The 27,951-nt window shown below is 42.8% G+C and overlaps 1 protein-coding gene across 3 annotated transcripts in view; it reads left to right on the top strand.

Annotated features, from left to right (window-relative positions):
- The window catches only part of GREB1L (growth regulation by estrogen in breast cancer 1 like), a 291,844-nt gene extending 265,111 nt beyond the window's left edge, over window positions 1-26,733 (top strand). For 2 of the 3 annotated variants that reach the window (XM_023510203.1, XM_023510202.1), the window contains exons 21-34: window positions 90-205; window positions 1,412-1,656; window positions 4,848-5,419; window positions 5,562-5,664; window positions 10,163-10,318; window positions 10,611-10,750; window positions 13,020-13,181; window positions 13,295-13,502; window positions 17,915-18,080; window positions 19,753-19,980; window positions 20,862-21,003; window positions 21,800-22,000; window positions 24,197-24,335; window positions 25,425-26,733. In XM_023510203.1, coding sequence (XP_023365971.1) covers window positions 90-205; window positions 1,412-1,656; window positions 4,848-5,419; window positions 5,562-5,664; window positions 10,163-10,318; window positions 10,611-10,750; window positions 13,020-13,181; window positions 13,295-13,502; window positions 17,915-18,080; window positions 19,753-19,980; window positions 20,862-21,003; window positions 21,800-22,000; window positions 24,197-24,335; window positions 25,425-25,588 — 2,742 coding nt within the window. In that variant the 3' untranslated portion in view covers window positions 25,589-26,733. The remainder of the gene's footprint in view (window positions 1-89; window positions 206-1,411; window positions 1,657-4,847; window positions 5,420-5,561; window positions 5,665-10,162; window positions 10,319-10,610; window positions 10,751-13,019; window positions 13,182-13,294; window positions 13,503-17,914; window positions 18,081-19,752; window positions 19,981-20,861; window positions 21,004-21,799; window positions 22,001-24,196; window positions 24,336-25,424) is intronic. The other variant, XM_023510204.1, reaches the window with a different exon arrangement.
- Window positions 26,734-27,951: the final 1,218 nt, after the last annotated feature.

The following is a 27,951-nucleotide window of genomic DNA, read 5'->3' as shown; positions in this document are numbered from 1 at the left end:
AAAAAAAAAAAAATCTGTATAGAAACCTGTAAAAGGGTAAAAACCTAAATGAGGAGTTTTAATTTTATCACATGGGTCTCTTTACACAGACTTGGAGAGGAAATGAACCAGAAGAGTGGATCCCTCGGACATATCAAGATTTAGAAGGTCTGCCTTGTATAGTGATATTAACTGGCAAAGATCCTCTTGGAGAAACCTTTCCCAGGTACAGTTTCAGTAATCACTTCCACTTTTCATTAGTTGTCCAGCTGAACTGATTATTAAAACTTGATTGATGCACAGTCATTCCATTTGTTTGGCAGGTAATGAGGAGAGGATTGTTCTATGCAGAAACATAAGAAATACAGCATTCTTTTATTCTCTCTCTCAACTTTCCAAAGATACTCAGCATTTCTGGGAAAGGGAGAGGGCCACTTTGAGAAAGGTTTGTGCATCTAACAAGGCAGCAGGGAGGAAAAGTAGGATTTTTTTTTCACCTGAATCAGTGCAGTGGTGTGGTCATAGTTCACTGTAGCCTCGAACTCCTGGGCTCAAGTGATCCTCTGGGTTAGCGTCCCAAGCAGCTGAGACAAAGGCACGTGCTATCACACCCAGCTAATTTGGGGCTTTCTTTTTTTGTAGCGATGGTGGGGGTGATAGGGGAGGTCTTGCTGTCACTCAGTCTGGTTTCAAACTCCTGGCCTCAAGTAATCCTCCAGTTTGGCCTCCCAGAGTGATAGGATTATAGAAGTGAGCCACAGCGCCCAACAAAGATTTTTTTTAAGGGCTTTTTCTTTCTTTCTTTTTTTTTGAGACAGAGCCTCAAGCTATCGCCCTGAGTAGAGTGCTATGGCATCACAGCTCACAGCAATCTCTGACTCCTGGGCTTAAGTGATTCTCTTGCCTCACCCTTCCAAGTAGCTGGGACTGTACGCGCCCACCATAATGCCCAGCTATTTTTGTAGTTGTCATTGTTCTTTGGCAGGCCCAGGCTGGATTTGAACCGACCAGCTCTGGTGTATGTGGCTGGCACCTTAGCCTTGCTTAAGCTATAGGCACCGAGCCAAGTGCTTTGTCTTCGTTAATCTGCTGTTCCCACCCCACTTTAAGGATCTAGGCTCCGTAGATTGGAAGGCAACAACAAAAATAATGAAGCATTGATTGAATGTTACCACTTGTATAACAGGCCATTCATTCCTTACAATAACCATATCAGCCCAGTATTACTATGTGCTTTATTTTATACTTGGAGAAAGTGAAGCATAAAACAGTTAAGGTCAGAACAGCCGGGAGGTGGCCGAGCTGAGGTTTGAATCAAGGCTTACCTGGCACTGACAGCCATAATTTTAACTGCTGCGTGATGCATCCGGATCTCCGGGCGTACATAAACACTGCGTGCCTGGCCAGTAATAGCATAATTACTTTTGTTCAGGTCTTTGAAGTACTGTGACCTCCGGTTAATTGATTCAAGCTATTTAACTCGCACGGCCTTGGAGCAGGAAGTGGGTCTGGCATGCTGCTATGTCTCAAAAGAGGTAATCCGGGGACCCACTGTTGCCCTGGACCTCAGTGGGAAGGAACAGGAGAGAGCTATAGTCAGTGAGAACGACTCTGATGAACTGCTGATCGACCTGGAGCGGCCTCAGAGCAACAGTAGCGCTGTCACTGGAACTTCAGGTCAGTACTTTCTTTTCTCTCTCAGATGGGGAGAGGAGTGAGGAGGTGGGTAGGAGTGTGGAAGGCAGTGGCTTTTACTGATGCCTCCGCGACTCTGGCATCCTCTCCAGATCTCAGAGATATGTGGAAAATATGACTGTTGCAAAGCCACAAAATACTTTACTAGGTAAAGTTTTAACGAAGACCTAAGTAATAGAATAAATATAATAAATAAATTTTATCACCACCAACCTGAATCTAGTCTTTCTTACCTTAATTTTCTCACAGTTATTATACTATATTATATACTATATTATATTATATCTCACATTTGCACAAGGGCCCTGAAGCTGTGAGTTTGTGCTGAGTGGCTTAGTACCTGGCACAAAATATTTGTTTGAATGAATAAGTGACTAACTTTTTAAAATTTGTAATTGCAAGTATTTGTATATGGAGGCTACTCTGGGGCCACAAGTCAAGTGTAAAGATCCTCCATGCAGCCTGTGTGAAAGAGAAGCTCCTCTCTTACAGAATTACTTATGGTAGTGCCTAGCATGAATTTTATTCTGATGAATTGTATTGCAGCAAATCCAACATTATTTCAAACCTTTTCTGATTCTGCAAGTAATAAAGCATGGCCAGGCACAGTGGCTCACGCTTGTAATCCCAGGTCTTCGGAGAGGCTGAGGTGGGAGAATCACTTGAGACAAGGAGTTTGAGACCAGCCTGGGCAAACATAGTAAGACCCCATTTCTACAAAAAATTTAAAAATTAACCAGATGTAGGGACACACACCTGTAGTCCTAGCTACTCAGGAGGCTGAGGCAAGAGGATTGCTTGAGACCAGGAGTTGGAGGCTGCTATGAGCTATGATCATATCACTGCACTGCAGGCTGGGCAACAGAGTAAGACCCTGTCTCTAAAAAATAAATAAATAAAAAAGAAAGAAAAAGTAATAAAGCTTAATGAAGAAAACTTGGAGAATGTAAAAAAGAGTATAGACAAGAGACTAAAAATGAAACAATCCCACTATCAGAGGTAATGACCAATAATTTTGGGTCATGTGTCCCTTTTTTTTTTTTTTCTGATACAGATTCTCACTTTGTCATCCTCAGTTGAGTGCCTTGGCATCATAGCTCACAGCAACCTCAAACTTTTGGGCTCAAGCGATTCTCTTGCCTCAGCCTCCCCAGTAGCTAGGACTGTAGGCACCCACCACAACGTCCAGCTATTTTTTTAAAGAGGAAATCTCACTCTGGCTCAGGCTGGTCTCAAACCCATGAGCTCAGGCAGCCACTCACCTCAGCCTCCCAAGTATTAGGATTACAGGTGTGAACCACCAGTGTTCCTCCTTCTGCCCCCCCCCCCGAACTATCATCGAGATCATTCATATACAAGCAAACACACACACACATGCACTAGTCTTCCGGTCCATTCTGTCAGCAGCTATTGATGACTCTGTGGGAGGCCTAAAGAGACAGGGGTCTGAAGGGTCTTCTGTCCAGAATGACCCTCAGCAAGAAGAGCATGAGGACTGCTATTGCCCAGGTTTGCCCAGCTGCCCCCCCTCAGCCAGGGCTTAAGACTGCTTAACCACCTCCCTCAACCCCACCTCTAAGCACCCCAGTTTTCTCTGAGGCCAGTTCAGAATAGTCAAGAGGTTTGGAGGATAGTAAAGGTAACAGAGGGATGGGGAGCTATCACATCAAGAAGCTTTTGGGTACCAGCACCAGCAGGGGATGGTGAGGAGGAGGGAGTTTGTCTCCCTCCCATGGTCCTTGGGTCACCTGCTTTCTTTTCCCTTCACTCACAGAACTGCCCCACAAAGTTTTCTTGTCATTGCTCTGATTAAGTCAGACAGAGGTTATGTGGCTATTTAGTTTCCCTCTCTACGGGCCATTCTGAGGGTGATGTAGAAGCTCCACTGCCCAGAGAACTCAGGGCTGTGAGAGGAACGTGGGAAAGATAAGGTCTTCTGTAAGAGGGAGACAGGAACGCAGAGGAGCAGGTGGAGGACTTGGTTTTAATGACCTCCAGTCCAGGGCTCTTCAGTCAGTGATTAGACCTGCTGGACAGCACCAATCTGAGCTCTTGAGAGAGCCTATAGCCCCTGAATGTAATGACCTTTTGTTTGTGGCCACACCAAAGAGTAGCTGATCTCTTTGAGGGAAAAACATATTTGAAGTTAACTGCCAAATGTGTAGGGACACTCAGGGGGATGAGTAACACCTAGGTTGGAAGAGATGATGCCTTCACATGGAGACATCCCACCCTTGGTTTGCTAGTGGCTACAGCCTGTGGAGTTCACCCACAGCCAGAAGTGTGAGGCCTTCTGTCCCCAGAAGAAAGCCACTGGAGTGGCGCTTGAGTGTGCAGCCTATACAGGGGAGCGGGGGTTGGGAGTCGGGGGGGTGGTCTCAGGAGGAATCAGGCAGCAGATCCAAGTGAGGTCATTTGTGGAGAGTTTAATGGAGAGATTATTTACAAACGTGTGGGCTTAGAAAAGGAGCGAGAGGCTCAGCACCTGTGGCTCAAGCAGCTAAGGCGCCAGCCACATACACCTAAGGTGGCAGGTTCGAATCCAGCCTGGTCCCGCCAAACAACGACAGCTGCAACCAAAAATTAGCCAGGCATTGTGGTGGGCGCCTGTGGTCCCAGCTACTTGGGAGGTTGAGGCAGGAGACTTGCTTGAGCCCAGGAGTTGGAGGTTGCTGTGAGCTGTGATGCCATGGCACTCTACCCAGGGGGGCAGCTTGAGGCTCTGTCTCAAAAAAAAAAAAAAGAAAGAAAGAAAAGGAGTGAGAGGTGGTATAGCACTGGGGTCTAGTTAACCCCAGGGAGCCGTGCCTACCACTGAGCCATCCCCGGCCCTGAGATGAGCGGTTACTGAGACCTGGACTCTAGCTCTCAGCTCCGGACAGCCCAGGGGGACCACACAGGAAGAAGCCAGGGAAGAAATAACCAGCTTCCTGCTAGTGTCTCCCACCAGCCAAATCTACTGAAACCAGGGCAAGGGAGGAGGATGGGCGAGCGTGGACAGTGAGGCAAAAGGAATATTTCTTGTACAGGATCTGTAGCTGCGGAGCCAAGCGAGGTGTCGGCTGCCTTCCTGGCCTTTGCTTCCTTCCCGGAGGTGCCAGGACCGTGGCAGAGGCACACTTAGCATCAGTGACAGGGTGGGCATGGGATGGCTCCTGTCCTTCCTCTTTCAGGTTCCATCATGGAGAATGGGGTAAGCTCTTCCAGCACAGCTGACAGGTCCCAGAAGCAGTCTTTGACCCCCAGCTTCCAGAGCCCAGCCACCAGTGTGGGCCTGGATGAAGGGGTCTCTGCTGGCATAGCCGGAGCTGGGGAGACTCTAAAGCAGGAGTGCGATTCCCTGGGCCCCCAGATGGCGAGCAGCACCACCTCCAAGCCTTCATCATCCTCCTCAGGACCCAGGACACTTCCGTGGCCAAGACACCCTGTCAGAGGTTGTCGGGGCCTGCACACAGCCCTGCCACCAATAGTGATCTTATCCAAAGCGGCCTACAGCCTCCTGGGCTCCCAGAAGGGTGGCAAGCTGCCATCCTCCTCGTCCTTGCTACCCCACGCCGACGTGGCCTGGGTGAGCTCCCTGCGACCATTCCTGCACAAAGACATGAGCAGCGAGGAGCAGTCCCTCTACTACAGGCAGTGGACCTCCGCTCGGCAGCACCACGCCGACCACAGCAACCAGCCAGACCCGGCCTCTGGTGCTCGGACCTTCCACCCCCGGAGGCTGCTGCTGACTGGGCCTCCTCAGGTAGGGGGTCAGGCTGGGGTTGGGATAAGAAGGAAGGCAGCCAAGAAACCTATTGGTGGTGGGGGGACGGAGGCCTCCGACACTGAACAGCCAGGTGTGAAATTGTTCTCCTCCTTCCTCCCACTCCTCGCCCCTCCATCAGGTGGGAAAGACGGGCTCCTACCTGCAGTTCCTGAGGATCCTCTTCCGCATGCTCATCAGGCTCCTGGAGGTAGACGTGTATGACGAGGAGGAGATCAACACTGGTGAGCTCTGGGCCACGGAAGGGCAGGGTGGAGAGCGGCCGCAAGGTATAGAGTTAGTAAACAGCAAATCCTGGGAGTGGGCTTTCGTCTTCTGGGATTTCTATAATCCTTAATGTGCAGTGTTACTGGGAGGTTGCCGAAAATATCCCTAAATAGTTCTAAGTAAACTGTGGACGTTTTTAGCTCCTTGAATTCAGGGATGGAGTATTCTTCTTTTGGACTCCCTCTCTCCATGAGGCACTTTATAAAAGCTCGTTAAGTAAGTTAATTGTCTAAATCAGTGGTTCTCAACGTTCCTAATGCTGTGACCCTTTAATATATTTCCTCATGTTGTGGTGACCCCCAACCATAAAATTATTTTCATTGCTACTTCATACCTGTAATTTTGCTACTATTATGAATCGTAATGTAAATATCTGATATCTAGGATGTATTTTCATTGTTACAAAGAGGTCACGACCCACAGATTGAGAACCACTAGTCTAAATGGTCAAACTGTTATAAAACTCAGATTATGGCCAGGCTTGGTGGCTCATGCCTGTAATCCTACCACTCTGGGAGACTGAGGTGCGTGGATTGCTTGAGCTCATGAGATCATCCTGAGTAAAAGAGAGACATCGCCTGTAAAAAATCTAGCTAGGCTTTGTGGTGGGCACCTGTAATCCCAGCTACCCAGGAGGTTGAGTCAAGAGAATCACTTAAGCCCAAGAGTTTGAGGTTGCTGTGAGCTGTGACACCATGGCACTCTACCCAGGGCAACAAAGTGAGACTCTGTCTCAAAAAAAAAAAAAAAAAAAAACTCAAAACCTCAGATTGTAGTATTCAACTGCTTAAGCATCCAGGGCATATTTATATTCTGGATATTAGTCCTTTGTTGGTTAGCTGGAGTCTATCTTATATTTCAACCACAGGCTCTGAGTGAAGGCATAGGATTACTATAATGAAATGAAATCTTCTATGTGCAGAAACGAATGATGGCACTACAAACAAAACCCCTTCCCGTGTGCAGTAAGATACAGGGGTGAGTGCTCAGTAGGGCTATAAGAGCTAGTGTGCACAGTGGCGTCATTCCAGCCAGCCGACTGCAGCAGCTGTACCAGGGAGGTGCTTCCACTCTGTGGCTAAGAACAATGTGGCCTCCAAACTGTGGCTTCACATCGCAGAACAATGCTGGAGGGGAACTGTGGGGAGGCAGCGAGGCAGTCCTCCTCAGGCCCCTCAAAGATAAGCCCAGAATGGGGAAAGCCCTTGGCATCTTGTATCAAATTAGCTCTCAGAAATCTGACCTCATGCATTTTACCTGAACAGTTGGACTTGTTCTGTGACCAGCTCAAGGAACTAGTTTAGCACAGAGCAAGAGTAAGCATGTTTAGCCATTTTATTATGGCTTCAACACTATATCCATCTATGATTTTAGAGACATATACACACACAGAACGCACACACATACCATCTCATCTTCCCATCCACATCTTCTTGTGTCCCCAGCTGAGCTGCAGCAGCTCCCCAGACCTCCTACAGAGGAGAACCAGAACTCAGGATGGCTTCCAAGTCCCTGGAAGGGGGCTGGGCCCATAAGGACAAAGCCAAAGCCAAGCAGACTGGGAGTAGGAGCCTGTCATTCCTGCCAGCTTTCCCACCAGGCTTCCTGGCACCACAACAGAGTGATGCCTTTGGTTTTATCCTCAGATCATGCTGCAGTCATCTTGGATCTTACTCTGCCAGTGAGCTGAGTCTGTTAGAGCCCATTTGACAGGAGACTGGCCTTTGTAGTAAGAAATAGTGTCATTTGGGCTTTCTTCCTTCTCTCTCATTTTAGTCCTGGTTAATTCAACAGTGTCCTGGAGAGACACAATGATACCTTTTTTAAAAACTAGAATAATCTTGAAATTTTAAACAAAGCACAAACTTTAGTTCAGGGATATAAAAATAAATGTCATTATTTGTGTTAAAAAGGTAATAGCTATACTTTCAGTCTTTAGGTTTTTTTTTTTTTTTTTTTTTTTTTTTTTGTGAGAGTCTCATTTTGTAGCCCTTGGTAGAGTGCCATGGCATCATCACAGCTCACAGCAACCTCAAACTCTTGGGCTCAAGCAATCCTCCTGCCTCACCCTCCTGAGTCACTGGGACTGCAGGAAGCACCACAACACCCAGTGAATTTTTTTCTTTTTCCATAGAGACTGGGTCTCACTCTTGCTCAAACTAGTCTTGAACTCCTGAGCATAGGCAATCTACCTGCCTTGGCCTCCCAGAGTACTAATATTACAGGCATAAGCCATCATACCCAACCCCTTTATCCCTTTGAAAGTTGTCTTAAGCTACTTTTTGATCCCATAAATTTTATTATTTATTTTTTGAGACAGCGTCTCACTATGTCACCCTTGGTAGAGTGCCGTGGCGTCACACCTCACAGCAAACTCAAACTCTTGGGCTTAAGTGATTTTCCTACCTCAGCCTCTCATGTAGCTGGGACTACAGGCGCCTGCCACAGCACCTGGCTATTTTTTGGTTGTAGTTGTCATTATTGCTTTGGGAGGCCCCAGCTGTGTTTGAACCCGCCAGCTCTAATATTATGTAGCTGGTGCCCTAGCTGCTAAGCTACAGGCACCGACCCATAAGTTTTAATTATTTTTTTTTTTTTGAGACAGAGCCTCAAGCTGTCCCCCTGGGTAGAGTGCCATGGCATTACAGCTCACAGCAACCTCCAACTCCTGGGCTCAAGCGAGTCTCCTGCCTCCGCCTCCCAAGTAGATGGGACCACAGGCGCCCGCCACAACGCCCGGCTATTTTTTGGTTGCAGCCGTCATTGTTGTTTGGCGGGTCCGGGCTGGGGATTCAAACCCACCACCTTAGGTGTACGTGGCTGGCGCCTTAGCCGGTTGAGCTATAGGTGCCGAGCCATAAGTTTTAATTATTAATAATCATCTGTTGTATGCCTGCCACTGTCTCAGTGCTTTAAATATACCATCTCTAAAATAAGAATCTGGGGACTCTGATGGTGAGGTATAGTGCCTAGGGTATGATGTAGGAAGGAGCAGGGCCTACATTCACACCCAGGTCCCTGGCCCTCAACCTTGGCTGAATATTAGAACAGCCCCTAAAGCAGTGGTTCTCAACCTGTGGGTCGCGACCCACCGGAACTATATTAAAGGCTTGCAGCATTAGGAATGTTGAGAACCACTGCCTAAGGCAGGGGTCCTCAAACTTTTTAAACAGGGGGCCAGTTCACTGTCCCTCAGACCGGACTGCGGGCCCTGGGACTAGTCGGCTGCTAAGCAGGATAGGCAGCGGTTGCAAAAACACCCAGCAGGCCAGATAAATGTCCTAGGTGGGCTGCATGTGGCCCACGGGCCATAGTTTGAGGATGCCTGAAGGAGTCTTAAATTGACTGTTTTCTGGTAGGAGAAGAGATTGATTTAATTGCTCTGGAGGGTGTGGCTCAAGTGTGAGGAGTTTTTACAAGCTCTGTCCAGGTGATTCTAATAATGTGCAGGCAACACTAGGAATCTTGGTCAGTGCATCCTAAAAATCTCCTGGGTATGAACATCTTTAATACCCCACAGCTCAAACTCTAAGGCAAAATTTGGATAATCCAAAATTTTAAAAGCTGTTAAGGGTATTTGGGGTGGGCAGGTGACTCAGTTGACCTTACAGATATGGTAGTTTGTAAACTGATCTATAGAGACTAATGCTGGGGGGCCAGTGAGGACAAACATTACTTTCAGCATGGGTCTGAAGGAAGAATTCTGTCTCCTTCTGGGACAGAGAAGCTCGTTTTTCAGAAATGCCTTTGTCTGGCTGGGCACAGTGGATCACACCTGTAATCCTAGCACTCTGAGAGGCCCAGGACAGTGGATCACTTAAGCCAGGCGTCCTCAAACTACAGCCCGGCCCACGGGCCACATGCGGCCCGCCTAGGACATTTATCTGGCCCACCAAGTGTTTTTGCCTCTGCTGCCTGTCCTGCTTAGCAGCCAACTCATCCCAGGGCCCACAGTCTGGCCCTCCAATGGTCTGAGGGTCAGTGAACTGGCCCCATTTAAAAAGTTTGAGGACCCCTGAAGCTCACAAGTTTGAGACAAGCCAGAGCGAGACCCCCGTCTCTATAAATAGCCAGCCATTGTGGCAAACACCAGTAGTTCCAGCTACTTAGGAGGGTGAGGCAAGAGAATCACTTGAGCCCAAGAGTTTGAGGTTGCTGTGAGCTATGATGCCACAGCACTCTACTAAGGGTGACAAAGTGAGACTCTGTCTCAAAAAAAAAAAAAAAAAAGAAAAGAAAAAAGGGTGGTGCCTATGGCTCAAGGAGTAGGGTGCCGGTCCCATATACCAGAGGTGGTGGGTTCAAACCCAGCCCTGGCCAAAACTGCAAGAAAAAAGAAAAAGAAATGCCTTTGTGCACCTATCTAGGCTTTATGTTTCATAAAACTTCTCTCCTAGACACTGGGGAGGGAGAAAGGTCAATATGCCTGCACTGTGTACTTTCTTCTTGTCTCAGATCACGGGGAAAGCAGTGAAGTCAGCCAGTCAGAGGGAGAACCCTGGCCCGACATCGAGAGCTTCAGTAAAATGCCTTTCGACGTCAGCGTGCATGATCCCAAGTACAGTTTGATGAGCCTGGTATATACTGAGAAGCTGGCAGGGGTCAAACAAGGTCAGTGCAATTGGAGCCAAGCTTACTCCTTTGACGGTCAAGAGGAACCTAAATAATCTGGGAAGGGGGCCAGGGCCAGTTACATCTTTTAAGAGCAGCGTAAGTCTGTTTTTCTCTTTTCTCCCTTACACACATGCATATCATCATTTAGTTTAGTTTTCATTATCTGTTTCTCAGAGCATAAATTACAGAATCCTTGTGAAAGTCCTTTTGGGAAGTAGGGGATGATTTTTTCCCAAGCATAGGGGAGACACGTAAGCCATGGGATTGTTTTCTGCCCCTTTATTCACAGAAGTAATAAAAGAATACAAAGTTGAGGAGCCCAAGAAACGAGAAACCGTGTCCATGATGTTGACTAAATACGCAGCCTACAACACCTTTCACCACTGTGAGCAGTGCCACCAGTACATGGACTTCACCTCTGCCTCCCAGGTACAGCTCTCACCTTTGCCCTTAGACCTTGTTACCCAATATGGCCTTTGTATGAAAGGCTGGGGGGGTGGGATGAAGAATCAGGCACCTACTTTCTGGACCTACATAAACATAAAGGATAGCTTATGAGAGTCACTCGGTGAGAAAAATACATGAAGCAATAATTAAATACAGGTGTGCTATCTAATTTTAAATAGCACACAAACTTTATGGCACCTTATATACAGTCTTACTGGAATTACGGGGTGGGGGTGGCAGCTTAAATTAAATTACTCCATCAAAATAGTTACAAGTGTTGGGGCAGTGCCTGTGGCTCAGCGAGGAGGGCGCTGGCTCCATATACTGAGAGTGGGGTATTCAAACCCGGCCCCAGCCAAACTGCAACAAAAAAATAGCCAGGCGTTGTGGTGAGTGCCTATAGTCCCAGCTACTCAGGAAGCTGAGGCAAGAGAATCAACTAAGCCCAGGAGCTGGAAGTTGCTGTGAGCTGTGCGACACTGCTGCAGCACTTTACCAAGGGCAATAAAGTGAGACTCTGTCTCTAGAAAAAAAAAAAAAAAAGAAAATAGTTACAGGTGTCATGTCTAGGTTAGAAAGTAGCTGAGATGTTTGTCTGTGATCCACATATCGTGGTATATTTGGTAAAAGGTTCTCCCCAATTGACTACAGTGGTTCTGGTGACTGACAAATCTGTCAAGTGTGGCAGCGTGTAGCTCAGTGGGCAGGGTGCTGGCCACATACACCCAGGCTGGCAGGTTTGAACCTGGCCCAGGCCAGCTAAAAAACAAAGACAACTGCAACAAAAAAATAGCTGGGTGTTATGGTAGGTGCCTGTAGTCCCAGCTACTTGGGAGGCTGAGGCAAGAGAATCACTTATGCCCAAGAGTTTAAAGTTGTCACTGCACTCGAGGGTGACATAGCAAGACTGTCTCAAAAAAAAAAAAAAAAAAAAAAAATCCATGAGGTATGTCCTTAGCTGTGATGCTAACATGTCTGTTGATTTGCACCAACCCAATCATATTCTTTTAAACCTGCTTGATGTAGTTCTGACCGGTAGAGTCCATGTCTGTTTAACTTCTTTTTGACCAGTGAATCTTTCAGCATAAGAGATGAGAAAAGCAACAAGTGATAGTATTATCCAGAGACTGCTCTCCCCCAATTTATCTTCTTGATTTTTATGACTTGCCTCTGAACACCTAGAAATAACTCTCACTCCTTACAGGCCATGCTGACTGGACTTCCCCAAAATTGCTTTGGCTTTTTGGGACCAGGCATTTACCCTTTTCCTATGTTTCATCCTAAAATACAAATGGGTACCAGAAGGGACGTGCTTAACAACTAGTTACCTTTTCTATCCCATTTGTCTCCTTGGTGTTATTAAAAACTTTTGGTGGTATACTTTGCAATCAGCTCACAATGCTTTAAGAATATAGAAGACCCAAGTCTACTATCACAGGTTTAAAAAAAAAAAATCTGTATTAAAAACACTCTACTTACATAGTTTTTATGTCATTACAACATTAAGTAGTATATTCTCACATTTGAGAAGCAGAATAAACTAGAATTTAAGGGAAGAAGTACAATATTTTTCTATGAAATGTAGTATTTTGTAAATATTATATAAATGTAAAATGGATGTTATTCTTCCACTAAGCAAACTATTATTTGCATTATAAAGCACATAGGACCTATTATATAATTATTCACTAAGATCGTTTACTGAGAGAATGTTAACTTCCCAGCAACTTTAAAAATAGTAGATTTCTTTTGGCTTTGATGAGTCAAATGGTCTCTCCCTGATGCCAAATGAGCTAAACGGCTGTTCAAATCTCTTCCACTTCCACTGTAAAGATGGGGCCTGTGAGGCATTTTAATGATGTGAGTACTTACATATTTAGAAAGCTGATATTCAACTCATTTGACCTGACCCACAGAGAAGGGTTCCGCCCCTATGACCAGGGACCTTTGGGAATTTGTACATAGCAGGACACCCCATAGGTATATGTGACCTCTGCACAGGACTGAGCAGTTGTGGCTCTAGGAGCATGAAAAACACAAATACAGTGCCAAGCAGTGATAAATCTCCAGTCAAGAGGCAAGATGCCTGGCCCTCTAGTCAGTCGCAGCTACTAGGGGATAAAGTGTTGCCAGGTCTGGTGGCATTTATAAGCCCATGTCAGTTTGCCTCTCTTCATGACAAGCTAAAGAAAGGTGGAAGGTTTGGAGACCATGAGCATACATGACCTCCCTCTCTTCTTTGTGAATGTAGATGTCCGACTCCACCCTTCATGCCTTCACATTCTCTTCCTCTATGCTGGGAGAAGAGGTTCAGCTCTACTTCATCATTCCCAAATCCAAAGAGAGTCATTTTGTCTTCAGCAAGCAGGGCAAACACCTGGAGAGTATGCGGCTGCCTCTAGTTTCAGACAAGGTGGGTGATAGCATCTGGACACAAGGACTGCCCAGAATCAGATCAAGTTCTCTAAGCTTCTTACATCTAAAGGCTCTAATTTCCCCTTTGATCTTTTTTTTTTCTCCCTTCAGCAGAATTTGAATGCAGTCAAGAGCCCTATTTTTACTCCTTCCAGTGGTCGCCATGAACATGGACTCCTAAACCTTTTCCATGCTATGGAAGGCATCAGCCACCTTCACCTTCTAGTGGTCAAAGAGTATGAGATGCCGCTGTACCGCAAGTACTGGCCCAACCACATCATGCTGGTGCTTCCCGGCATGTTCAATAATGCAGGCGTGGGTAAGGGGCCCCCCTGGGAAAGGGAGAAGGTCTGAGAAGACAAACTTGAGTTCCATTCCCCAGGGATGAGACTTTCAAAGGTTCCTCTGCCTCTAGAGGACCTTTAGGTCCTGACTTCCTGAACAAAGATCTTTTAAGTCTTCTTTGAATATGGTTTTCTTTTCTTCCTTACCTGTAGGTTTGTAGCATTTCTGAGGACTAGTAACTAAGCAAGAAGGTATACTGAGCACCCTGGAAAGGTTTGGGGTTCTTCCCAGTGGAGGGTGCACATGTTCCCGGGTTAAGCATTCTAGGGCAAGAATGTAACAGAAAAATGGTCCCTAGGAGAAAGAAGAGATCAAATGGTTCACCCAGATCAGGAGGGGTCCCTGAGTTATCTCATTTTAAAGGCAGATGCCAAGTTCTAGAGGCTGCTATATACCCAGGGAACTGGAAGCATCATTGCTAAGATAGAGCAGAAGTCCTGGAGGAAGTCCCTCCTGCATTTACCCATGGGGTTTAAGAGCAATTAGCTGATTTCTCAAAGGGCCTCATAGTGTTGAATGTGCGGCAGAGCTATGGGGGAGCACGGAAATGTCTAGAACCCCTTCATTTTCCTTACTCAAGGCAGAAAACTTCTACCTAAATCTATGGTGTTTTAGAACTATATTCTTCTGGAAACTTCTGGCACTGTAGTTTTGAACAGTTTTTCACATCAGCTTTTGTAGGCATCTAACTCAGTGCTGAGGAGCAAAAGGATTTGGGACTAAGAGTGCTTATTCCTATTTTAAAGGAAAGGATTAATACCCATCTAAGAGCTAGAGAGTGGAAGGCAAGCAAGACCCGCCAGGTTTCCTCTCTCCAGGGTCTCTTCCTTTGCCTGTTTTCATCTCCTTCCCTTCCTTTATAGTCCTCTTCCTTTCTACTCCTTTTCATGTTTTTCAGCCTTAAAGGCCTTAATAAGGGATTAAAATATTTTCAAAAGTAGCTTTATTGTTTTGAATACAATTTTATTTTCCATGTTTATCACTTCTAATATAAAGTCAAGTGAATTAAGATTTTTGTAGGTCTTTTATCCTCCCCCAAACCACCTATCCTCTAACTAATGTCTTTTTCTATATAAATATGACCCTTTTCTGTGCCTGAATGACCCTTAGGAGAAAAAGTTTTCACATCTCAGATCTGACTGAATTGGTTAGTACCAATTTTGCCATTTTTGCAATAGTTTGGGGATAAAGCCAACATGTGTAAATACACGCTATTTTGTAAAAACACAACTTACCATCTTAACCATTTCTAAGTATACAGTTCAGAAGTGTTAGTTCATTCACATTGTGTGAAACACATCTCCAAAACTTTCTTCATCTTGCGAAACTGAAACTACACCAATTAAACTCTGTTCCCTACCCTGCAGCCTCTGGTAACCACCAGTCTAACTTTCTCTAACTACCTCATATAAGTGGAATTATACAGTATTTGTCCATTTGTGACCAGCTTCCTTTACTTAGGATAATGTTTTCAATGTTCATCCATCTGCAGCATGTGTCAAAATTTCCTTCCTTTTCAAAGGCTTAATTATCTTTCTTTCCTTGTTTGTATACACATTTTGTTTATCCATTCATCAGTTGGACACTTGAGCTGTTCCAACCTTTTGGCTATTGTGAATACTGCTGCTATGAACATAGGTGTCCAAGTACCTTTTTAAGACCCTTCTTTCAATTCTTTTGGGTGTAGTCACAGATGTGGAATTGCTGGATCGTATGGTAATTGTTTTTTTGAAGAATCACTGTATTGTTTCCCATAGTGACTGCACTATTTTACATTCCCAACAACTAGTACACAAGAGTTCCAATTTCTCCCCATCCTTACCAACATTTTTTCTTGAGGCGGTATCACATTCGTGATTTTTATTTGCATTCCCCTAACAATTAATGATGTTGAACATTTTTTCACATGATTTTTGGCAACCGGACCATCTTCTTTAGAGAAATGTCTCCAAAGTCTTTTGCCTATTTTTCAGTTGAATCATTTTTTACCATTGTTGAGTTGTAAGGATTCTCATAAGGGAGCACATACTCTGGATAGTAACCCTTTATCAGATGTAGTATTTGTACATATTTCCTCCCATTCCATGAATTTCCTTTTCACTTTGATAAAACCTAGTTTGTCTATTTTTTCTTTTGTAGCCTTTGTTTTGGTATCACGTAGAAGAGATCATTGTCAAATTCAATGCCATGAAGTTTTCCCCTGTCTTTCCTTCTAAATGGTTTATAGTTCTAGCTTTTAGGTTTAGGTCTTTGATCAATACTGAGTTAACTGGAATGAAATCTAACTTCATTCTTTGCATGTGGATATCTGGTTTCCCAACACCATTTAATGAAGAGATCATCCTTTCCCCATTGAAAGATGCTGGCACCCTTGTCGTAAGTGATTTGACCATGTATGACAGGGTTTATTTCTGGGCTTTCTGAATGTCTGTCATCATGCCACTACCATTCTGTTTTGATTACTACAGACTTGTGTTAAGTTTTGAAATCAGGAAGTGTGAGACCTCCAAACTTGGCTTCTTTCTCAACATTGTATTGGCCACTTGGGGTCCCCTGAGATTTCATATATATATTTAAGGATGAATTTTTCTATTCCTACAGTCTTTCAGATTTTGATGGGACTACAATAAATCTATTGATCACTTCAGGTAGTACTGACATCTTACAATGTTAGTTTCCAATCCATGAATGTGGGGGTGTCCTTTCATTTACTGGTGCCTTTCTTTTATTTATTTATTCATTTGTACGGAAGATCTTTATTGGTGGGGGAGGGAGGCTGCAGAGCAGCACCAAGGAGGAGAGAATAAGAGAAGAGAAGAGGGGAGAGAGATGAGAGAGTAGAGAAGAGAGAGAGGGAGGGAGAGCAGAGAAGAGTGAGGGGGGAGAGTGGGAGAGAGCCAATATTTTGTACTTTCCAGTATACAAGTCTTTTGCTTCCTTGGTTTAAGTTATTCCTAAGTATTTTTCTCTGTTTGATGCTATTGTAAATTGCACCAAAACTATTTTGGAACTGTTTTCTTAATTTTTTTCAATTAGTCATTGTTGGAATACAGAAAGAAAACTAATTTGGGGTATTGATTTTGCATCTGCAACTTCATTAATTCTAACAGGGCTTTTTTAAAATTTTGTTTTGTTTGATGTGGAATTTTTAGAGTTTTCTACAGATAGGGTATGCTGTCTAGGAACAGAGATAGTTTTGTTATTTTTCCAATTTGGATGCCTTTTACTTCAATCCTTTTTCTTATCTAATTTCACTGGCTAAGCCTTCCAGTATTATGTTAAATAGATATAGTGAAGGCAGGCATCCTTGTCTTGGTCCTGGTCTCAGAGGAAAACCTTTCAGTCTTACACCATCAACCATGAAGATGCTAGCTGTGGGCTTTTCATATATAGGTGAGAATGCAAGCTATTACACACATGTTTTTGGAAGACAGATTTTCCTACCTCTGTTTTATTCCTTAATCCATTCAAACTTCTTTGGGTTCCCCCACAGATTTAATAGTTCTAGCCTCTTCATTTCATTTATCATCAACATTTTGTTTCATTTAAAGGTAGCCACTCATAAAATTTGGCTAATTCCTGCTGATCCTCATCTTAGTAACTGCCAGCACTTGCTGAGTACTTGCTGTGAGCAAGGCACTATGCTGAGCACCTATGAGACAGGCATTATGGCTCCTTCTTACACATGGAGAAGACAAGGCATAGTGGAATTAACCTTGTTCACAGTTAAAATGGCCAACTGGTAGAATCAGGATTCAAAACCAGGCAGGTTGGCTCTAGTCTATTGTCTTACTATACCATATTGCCTCTTATAACAAGCAGATCTAGGGAAAAGGATGCCAGTTCCCAGAGTCTTCTTCAGAGAAGATGCTGCTGCCCATTTCCTAGAAGTATCTAAAGCAGGGGACACATCAGTGGAAGTGGCATACCCACTCACTGCAACTGTGGTTAAGTCCTTAGTCCAGCACATATGAGTAGCTGCTTCCAAGACCAAGTGCCTCTTATCATGCTTCAAGGAACTAATCAATAATAGTATTTCCTATGTATGGTATCCTTTCACCTATCAGGGAAACTGGATTCTTGCAGTACTACTCAAGTATGGTTCACATATCACCCACATCATCAAAGGTATCCCTGGTTTCTGGGTCTTCACTAGACTTACTCAAGTACACCCCTGGTGATGGGTTCTAGCAATCTACACATTCAACTGACTCTCCAGTCACTCTTATATAGACTTGTTTGAGAGCCACTGCTCAGAACATGTTGGCTCCCACCTGCATGGTCGCCACATGAACAGGCTTGCCTGTGGACGGAATGTGAGCTGCCTGATGGGCTTCAGCCAGGCCGTACTGAAAGATGTATCCACATGGTTATGTTGCCCTCCAGGTGCCGCCAGGTTCCTCATTAAAGAGCTGTCATATCACAACCTAGAACTGGAGAGGAACCGCCTAGAGGAGCTGGGAGTTAAACGCCAATGTGTCTGGCCTTTCATTGTTGTGATGGATGACTCATGTGTCCTGTGGAACATTCACAGTGTTCAGGAACAGACCAGGTACTGACACTATTTCCAAGAAGTTCTGGGAGACTATGACACAATGCTATACAGATGATACTTTTCTTGGCTGCAGTTACACACAGAAGTATTTAAGAGAAAGCTTTTCAGAACAAAATGGTCAACCAGGCTTGATGCTCATAGCTCAGTGGGTAGAGCACTGGCCACATACACTGAGGCTGGCAGGTTCAAGCCCAGCCCAGGCCTGCTAAATAATGACAAATGCAAAAAAATAGCCGAGTGTTATGGCCGATATTTGTAGTCCCAGCTACTCAGGAAGCTGAGGCAAGAGAATCGCTTAATCCCAAGAGTTTGAGGGTGCTATGAGTTCTAACGCCATGGTACTCTATCAAGGGTGACATAGTAAGACTCTATCTCAAAAAAAAAAAAAGTCAACCAAAGTCAACCCTCACTAGCACATTTTGTGGTGACCTAAAAAAAAATTTTTTTTTTTTTGACGGGGCTGGGTTTGAACCTGCCACCTCCAGCATGTGGGGCCGGAGCCCTACCCTTTTGAGCCACAGGTGCTGCCCAAGAATTTTTAATGTAGACATTTAGTATGCCATTAAATTCCTGGATCATTTTGGCATCATTGTGTTGGTTAGCTCTAAAAGTCTGTTGAGACACTTGACCATGGTTTATTTGTTGACATCTGAGTCAGGAGACATGGTCTACAGTCCCAGCTCTGCTTTGTAACTGTCTATATGAAAAAGGAAAATCATTTCACTTCTCTGTACCTCAAGTCTGTAACCTATAAAATTATAGCTGGGCTAAAATCAGTGGTTCTTTTCCTGGGGTAGTGCTGTTCTCCTAGGGAGCATTTGGGGATGTCACAATGCTACAGGGTATTCCTCAGTGGGGCCTGTGAGAACTAGAGAATGCTAACCATTTAAAAGTACTATGCAATAAACAGCCCCTCAAATTCAGGAGCACCCCGCTCCCCAACTGAAACACTGTGCCAGGTTAATCTCATTCCCTTCTAGCTTTAACACTGTAATTTTGTGTCCTTGTTTCTACTATGGATTTAAAGACAGTCAAGTTTTCAAATAGTCCTTTATTTTACATAATTATAGGAAATGGGAATCACGCTCCTATGCCTCTACCCCCTGGCTACCTCTCTTTCGTAACTTAGTGCTCATTATTCACTTTGAAACATGGGCTGATTTCTTTCTTTGCCCATGAAGGTGGGCAGCTTTAAAGTGCCCATTAAGTGCCCATTAAAGTGAGAAGCCTCATCTTTAAAGAAAGCTTCTTAGGCCAGGCACGGTGGCTCATGCCTGTTATCCCAACACTCTGGAAGGCGAAGGCAGGCGAATTGCCTGATGAGCTCAGGAATTAGAGACCAAAGTGAGCAAGAGCAAGACCCTGTCTCTAAAAATATCTGGGCATTGTGGTGGGCGCCTGTAGTTTCAACTACAAGGGAAGCTAAGGCAAGAGAATCACTTTGAGTCCAAGAGTTTGAGGTTGCTATGAACTAAAAAGAAGCTTTAAGTTAACGGTGACAGGCAGTGTGAAAACTAGGCTTGATATCCTCCTCCACTACAGGCTAATACAAAGTCAGTTGGTTAATTTTAATCTTTTACACTATTACTAACATAGAGTGGGCCCTTCACAAATGCCTCTCTTCAGTAATACTGACATTTATATAATAAACTAATTTTGTATTTCATAGCCAGACCATGGAAGCAGGAATTTCTAGTAAGAATGTGTCCTTGAAGAGTGTCTTGCAGCATATAGAAGCCACACCAAAAATCATCCACTATGCAATCTTGGGCATACGGAAGTGGAGCAGCAAGCTGACTTCTCAGAGCCTGAAGGCCCCGTTTTCTAGGTGCCACGTGCATGACTTCATTCTCCTCAACATAGACTTGACTCAGAATGTACAGTACGACTTCAACAGGTAAGCTAGGCCTCACAGAGCAAGTAATCCTGGCATCTATTGATTGTTTCTGCCCAGTTCTAACCTTTGTCTCCATAATTTTAATTGAGAAAGAAATTCTTTATATAGACAAGAAGAAAAGGGGATCACAGGCCCTAAAATGCATCTTTCCATCACCCTTCACACTGACCTAGACCCTTAATGATGGCTGTTACAGCCTGAAGTGCTTAGAAAACACACTTCAGCTATCTGATTATTCAACAAGCACTAAAACGGGCACAAGTCAACATGTGGATCCATAAACATTTAAGACTAAACCTTCATTCACCCTTAGAACGCAGAAGGAAATCAGGTTCCTTGAATACTAACAAGACAGAGTTCTGGATCCTGTAGGGAAAAGGCAGCAGATGGGAATTAGCCTGCTTTTATCTCCTGAATAAATTATGTCCACACTCCAGGAAAAATCGAGAGGGTCAAACGAGAAAGTCAGGGGCCATGAAGTGTCTATTATGCCAACCCTGGACCCTGTGGCTGACAGAATAGCTGCTGCTTTCACTTCTGTGTTTTAAATTTGGCAGATAATTCATTCAGTTTGTCAACAGAATTTTAAAACTAGGAACACCTCTGCACTCCTCTGCCAGAGTATATGCAACAGGAATACAGTCCTGGTTCTGCATAGGGATCTCTGAATCCTTGTGGCACATCTGGGACAAAAATCAGCTCACTTCCTCTTTCAATGTCTATAATGCCCAAATCAGCGTTTTCCCAGGCCAGCTCCATCATGAAAGCAAGGTTGATTATTTTAGGATTTCTCTCAACTTCTGCCACACATCCCTCTAGGTATAGTTATCATTGTTGAGATATGATAGGCAAAGAAACCTATTGTTGTGGTTATGATTTAGGTATTTCTGTGAAGATGTTGACTTTAACCTGAGAACAAACAGTAGTGGCCTGCTCATCTGCCGTTTTAATAACTTCAGTCTCATGAAGAAACATGTTCAGGTTGGCGGGCAAAGGGACTTTATCATTAAACCAAAGATCATGGTAAGTTTTGCAAGCCTGATTTGAGTATTGAAAATAAACACAATGATTCTGTAAGAATATCTTTGTTATTAAGATATTAGCATCAAGCACTTTCCACTTGACTACAAAGTGAACTAATACACGAGAGTTCTGAATGTCAAATCTGCAGTCTCATTTCTGTTACTGAGGACTCACGTAGTACTAAAACATAAGTTTTGACAATTAAATGAAATTACTTCAGACTTAAGCCATAACAGTTCCATCAAAGCTTTAGTTTCAAGATGGCAGATGTTCTATTTTACATCCTTTATGTGATACAAGAGAGAAATGTAAATCAGAATACTAGTCTGATCCTTTGCTAGATGTCTTTTTTAATAGATGGTATAACAGATCAAAACCAGGGAAGAATAAATTCACAGGGCTTTTTCTGAGAGATTTACTGGAATCTAGTCATTGTCAGCATGTTGACTCCGCAGTGGAGCTTGGGACAGGATTTAACTGAGACACCCAGCACCACTGTAAAAGGCTTCTGATAAGATCTCACAGCGTACCTGTTCAATGCAGTAACTTAAGACCCTACTTTCAGCCTTTTACTACCTTCGCTGTATGCAACTTCTGTTGAATCCTATTGTACTATTCCCAAGAGAAAATAAAAAAATTTTAAGACCCAAGAATGACAAGATGTACGTTTGAACCTAGCATCTATCACTGTGCTACTATTATTTTGGGACTGTTAAAATATAATCCATTGTTTTCTTGCCAGTTTTTATCCAGTGACAAAACACGTTTCCCATGACTGTCTCTGCTCTGATTTCAGGTGTCAGAGAGCTTTACACCCATCTTGCCCCTTCAGTACATCTGTGCTCCTGACAGTGAACACACGCTACTGGCAGCCCCAGCACAGTTTCTCCTGGAGAAATTCCTTCAGCACGCTTCATATAAACTCTTTCCCAAAGCCATTCATAACTTTAAGAGTCCTGTGCTGGCCATTGACTGCTATCTTAACATTGGACCAGAGGTAAAAGGGGTGGTGGTGCTAGTTAGTACTCTGCTTACCCACATCCATCTACTTCCTTCCCATTTTAGCTGTTTGAAAACTCAGGCAGACAAAAAGAAGCCTGAGACGAACTCACTCATGCAAAGGCTCATCCAAGGTGTGAGGGCAACTGTCCCTCCCATACCTACTTCATCTCTAGAAAACAAGACAGTGAACACTCTTATAGCTTAGCACAGATGCAGCTCTTCCCAGAAGGCTGCCTCAATGACCTGAGTGGCTTACTCCCATCTTGACATTTATCAGATTACATTGTAATTACGTGAATTTTCTTGGTGAGATTTTGAGTTCTTCAAAGGCACAGGTCCTCACCACTGTTTTAGCTATGATTACACATGTACCTCGTGAGCCCTGTATTGCTGGTGTTTCAATGCTCTTGCCCCCAGACTTCTTTCTCAAGTTCTTTACATGTTTTAGTTTTTTAAAAAAATTGTCTCTTGCATATCTCTACGCTTCTGCCACTAAGCTTTCCCTTAGGAGTATTCTATTCTAGGCATTAATGTAACATAGCCTCCTTAATTTTTTAAAAATAAAGGTATAAAGAAGAAAATAAAATCACCTGTAACAGAAACATAACATTTTGGTATGCTGCATTTCCTTTTAGGCTTTTTCTTTGTATGTATTAAAAAAAGAAAATCACATACATCCATTACAGACATTCTTTTAACACTCAAGTCCAACTGTGTTGGAAATTAATATTTTTAACAGTGTGAACATGATATATATATTTATTTTTGAGACAGAGTGTCACTATGTCACCCTCAGTAGAGTACTATGGCGTCACAGCTACCTCAAACTCTTGGGCTTAAGCAATTCTCTTGCCTCAGCCTCCCAAGTAGCTGGGACTACAGGAACCCGCCATCAATGCCCGGATATTTTTGTTGTAGTTGTCATTGTTTAGCTGGCCCGGACCAGGTTCAAACCCGCCACTCTTGCTGTATGTGGCTGGCACCATAACCACTGTGCTACAGGTACTGAGCCTGTATTCTCATTTTTATGATGTTTCAATAATCTATACCATGGGTTGGGTCACTTATGGTAGAATTTTAGAGATAGAGGAACTTTAGAAATCATCAGATATAACAAAAACTTTTATATTTATCCAAGTTACATGTCTAACCTAAGTCTCCCTACCCTAGCATTCAGGGCCCTAGGGATTAGAAAATATAATCTCACTACTACTAATAGCTAACATTTGCCCAATACTTAACAAGTGGTTTACATAATTCACAAAACAGTTTAATTCACCAAACAGTCCTATGAAACAGGAACTATTATTTCTGCAGATGAGGAAACTCATGTATAGTGAAATGAAGTAAACTATTCATTGTCACATGGCTAATAAATGGAAGAACCAGTATTTGAACTCAAGCAGACTGGGCAATACATTTAACCTTTCTATTATTCTAACTTCTAATCTTACTCAGTTCCCCATTATCTTAAAGCCAGACAGAGCCAACAATTTTAATTCATGCACTGTTTTAAGCATCAGCTAAAACTTTAAGTAAATCTAAATGAAAAGCTGATTAATTCTATGCTCATCAACAAGTTAATCTAATCATCTATCTTACCTAAGTATGCTTTTTTGTGGAAGGTAATTTTAGTAATTTATAAAGACCTCTAGATGGAGGAGCTTTTTTTATTTCTCACTACTGATTTCTCCCATAATGGTCTTTTAGTATGAGAAATAAACAAGCTTTTTTCTTTTTTTTTTTTTTGAGACAGAGTCTCACTATGTCACTTTTGGTAGAGTGCCATAGTGTCACAGCTCACAGCTACTTCAAACTCGAGTGGCTGGGACTACAGGTGGCCTCCACAATGCCCAGCTGTTTTTTGGTGGCAGGTGTCATTATTGTTTAGCAGGCTTGGGCCGGGTTCAAACCCACCAGCCTCAGTGTGTGTGGCTGACGCTGTAACCACTGAACTACGGGCACCGAGCCACAAAAGAAGCTTTCTAAACTGGTTAAAACTTGACACACCAAATAAAAGAGGTATAAAGCTTAAATAACCTACCCATTTAAGTTAACACTGGGAAAAAACTAATCTCCTTTACCTCACACTGAAGCAGCTGAAAAGGAAGGTACTGACTTGTTCAGCTAAACTGTAGACATTTTTCCTTGCTCTTAAAATGCCCACGCTCTTTCTGCTTGATGATTTCAGGTGGCCATATGCTACATCAGCTCCAGACCCCACTCCAGCAATGTCAATTGTGAAGGGGTGTTTTTCAGTGGACTCCTCTTGTACCTCTGTGACTCTTTTGTAGGTGCTGATCTTCTTAAGAAATTTAAGTTTCTCAAAGGTAAATCAAATTTAGTATTTTGATTATAAATGCTATTGGTTCCCACTGGATAAAATACAGAGGTGAAAAATGAAAGAAAAACACTTTAATACTGATTTCTACCAATAATTTGAATATCTTGCTTTTAAACCAGGGCCACACATTTCCTTAACTGAAACAACAAAAAGACTCAAGTTATTAACCAAGACTAACTGCAGATAAACAGCCAAGTCTGTGATCATATTAAAAAGGTTTTTTCCACTATTAATTTATAAAGAGATGCTGTGTAAGAACACATAATCTAGTTTTAATTAAGATCTGTGTATATAACCACACACATCTCTAGTAATTTTGAGGTGACACTGCTGGGTCAAGAATCAACTGCAGTAACTGCATCTTAGATACAAATTCCCTTTATTCTGATTCTGATACAGAAACTATAGAGTTGATTCACTGGGTATAAAGCACAGAAAGAGTTGGAGTGGCCTAAGAACAAACTATAAATTAAACATCACAAATAATCTTAATAAAATGACCTTTGAGGACAGTGAAAAAAGTGAAGTTGAGACACTGTGTGTACCATAAGAACATGAAGGAACTCTGCATTTATTTATGTGTGTATAAAGTACTTCTGGAGTAGTGGTTCTCATGGGGAGGGAGGAGGCAATTTTGCCCCTCCAGGAAACATTTGGCAATGTCTTGAGACATTTTTGGTTGTCACGCTGGGAGGTGCTGCTGGCATATAGTGGGCAGAAGCCACAGATGTTCCTAAAGATCCTACAAGACACAGAATAGCCCCCACGACAATGAATTATCCAGGCCAATGGTACTGAGGTTGAGAAACCCCAATCTAGAGAAACATAACATTGGTTATCACAAGAAGGGGGACCATGGCTGGGAGATTAATCACTTTACATTCTTTTAAACTACTGAATTTGTAAAACTACTTTTTCAAAACAAATAATAAAATTAAAAGGAATAATTGGTAGGTTACTATATGTTGGTTCTCAGATGTGTTAGCTTAGGAAATGCAATCAGAAGGGTGATAAGGTACTTTACAAATTCAATTCCTGAGCCTAAGACGCATTTCTCTGCCTTTTTTTCCTGAAGGTGCTACCCTGTGTGTCATCTGCCAAGACAGAAGCTCCTTACGCCAAACGATTGTCCGCTTAGAACTAGAAGATGAGTGGCAGTTCCGCCTCCGGGATGAGTTTCAAACTGCTAACAGCAGTGATGACAAGCCTCTCTACTTTCTTACTGGACGCCATGTCTGAGCTTTTGATGAGACCAAAAATAGCAAGGGGATACCTAGGCAGGTGGGACAGAAAAATTATTTGGGATTTTTTTTTTCCTTTAAAGTACAATCACTGTGGAGCAAAGTGCAACATATTTGTTCTCCAAAGAACTCCCCAAATCTGACCCATGTCTTTGCAGATATCACTTTCCTTCAGTTCCAATTATAGGACCTTAATTTCAAGTAAACTCCACCCTAAGCAGTTATGCAATTACTAAAGAAATGGTCTGCCCATGGGATCTTAAAGAAGATACTTTGGAGAATGAACATGGAGTTTGCATTGTTTTTTCTACACTATGTTAGGAGGAAACTGACTCTGAGCATTAGCTAGCCTGAATGTGTTACATTGAGAACCACACCACTGGTGTGGAACTAATTGAAGATTAACATTTGAGGCCTGAACCCTCAGTTTCTCTTCAGATCTGTACTTTGGTACAGTATTACTCAGGGGTCTGAAATGATAGAATGTAGAAGATATTGGTATTTAAAAAAGAAGTAGCTTTGTCTTTGTGCAGTGTTAGTTTAAGATTTATAATCTTCTATGTATTGAAACTTTTGGCATAATTTCCACAGGAGTTAAAAGTTTACTATTTAAACTGAACAAACAAATCAGTAAATGCAGAGCAGGCACTGTGTGCATTTATGCAGCTTCTCCTGGCTTAATTCTTTTGCTTTTCCCATTCTTTAAAAACATCTCCAGTCTTTAAGCACACCATGTCTGTGAGAATATGGAACAGTGATTAATCTTGTGCAAGAACCTAACATAGTAGTTTAGCCAATTAAAAAGCTTTCGGCAGTTAACCTGTACCCACTCTGTTTGGTTGGAATTAAGCCGATAGTACCAGCAAACCTAAATGTCAGGCTGAGGTTCTGCTGTAGAGTGGAAATAGATTGTTTCCTTTCAGGGACTCAAGCAAAGCTGCCTTTAAAAGACACACTGAATATCAGCTACCTTACACTGACAACATAGAAATTGCTGAAATGGGAAACAGAGCCATAGAAAGAGAAGGAAGTGTTTTACTTAATCTTGCCAGTGACTTCTTATTTGAGGAGTAAGAAAGATTCCATAAATTTCTACAGGTTTCTCACCAAATATTTTAATCAAAAGCATTTTTAGAAAATGTTCTAGAACAGCGGTTCTCAACCTGTGGGTCGTGACCCACAGGAATTATATTAAAGGGTTGCAGCATTAGGAAGGTTGAGAATCGCTGTTCTAGAACAAACTAAATCTGTTTGAAGTTTACTCTTAAATTACGCCACTTCTCATCACTGAACAATCTCTCAAGACTTTTTCATTAGCCCACGGATACCACTTTAACTCCACTTAAAATGGCCATTTTTACTTGAATTGATCTTGTTTGTGACCTGAAACTACTGAAGGTCTACTCAGCCTGCATTTACTTAGAACAAAATAGTGTTAATTGACCAGCTTTATTATCTTGTGATAACAATGAGTTTACAGCTAGTGGAAAGATGGAATGTATTAGACTAAAAATGGTTTGCAGGATCTCTTGATTTTAATGTAGCCATTTATGATGCTTTAAATTTATTTTGAAATGAACAATTCCTTTTAATCCCATTTTTAATTGTCCTTCAAAGAGGACCTGCCTTATATATGCTTTAAAAATACTCCTTAATTTTAGTACAGCACAATTGTTGGCATGTTTTGAAGGAGTTTGGTTTAGATATGAATGTATTTCACTTGTTTCTGTTTTGCTGAAAGGGCCTAATGCAGATGGTATCAAGAAACTCAGTTTGTGCAATATTCCAGTAACGTTTACTATGTACGGCAGATAAAATACTTGAAATAATTCTAAAACAGTTGTACCTGGGGCAGATGGTCTGTCAGGGTTTCTTCTGGCTTTATGACTTCATGGTCTAAAAGAGTCTTTTTTTAAAGTAGTTACATCAGATGCAGGTACTCCATATTAGTTAGAGCTGCACTCTGAAAATTCAAATAATTTTGAGTTTTTAACATACTATTTAAGTCTGTGAAAGAAAAATGCCAGAATAAAGCCAAAAGACCATCACCCCAATGATGGAGAAACTGACCTGCCCATTCTTTGCAAAGCCTATCTTACTAAGGTTTGGAGCTTTTAAAATCATCCTATCAGTATACTTTTTTAGAGAATGTTAGGTCCTTCTTTAAGAATAAAATTGCACAAGCACAGGACACCATGATTTGTTAATATGTATCTTGGTGTGTTCAGCTTTAAGCTTTGCTATCCCTTAGAACACTGATGTGGGGTAAACGGATTCACCAGGCCCACACAGTAGCTCACCTAGAGACCTGCTGAACCTTGGCATGTATGACAGTTCACACAGGTTAATACTGAATGTAAA

Source organism: Otolemur garnettii, unplaced genomic scaffold, assembly GCF_000181295.1.
Source record: "Otolemur garnettii isolate 467f Iridium unplaced genomic scaffold, OtoGar3 scaffold00012, whole genome shotgun sequence".
In the NCBI taxonomy this organism is placed as follows: domain Eukaryota; kingdom Metazoa; phylum Chordata; class Mammalia; order Primates; family Galagidae; genus Otolemur; species Otolemur garnettii.
Note: the sequence above shows the minus strand (reverse complement) of the source record. Positions and strands in the feature narration are given on the sequence as shown.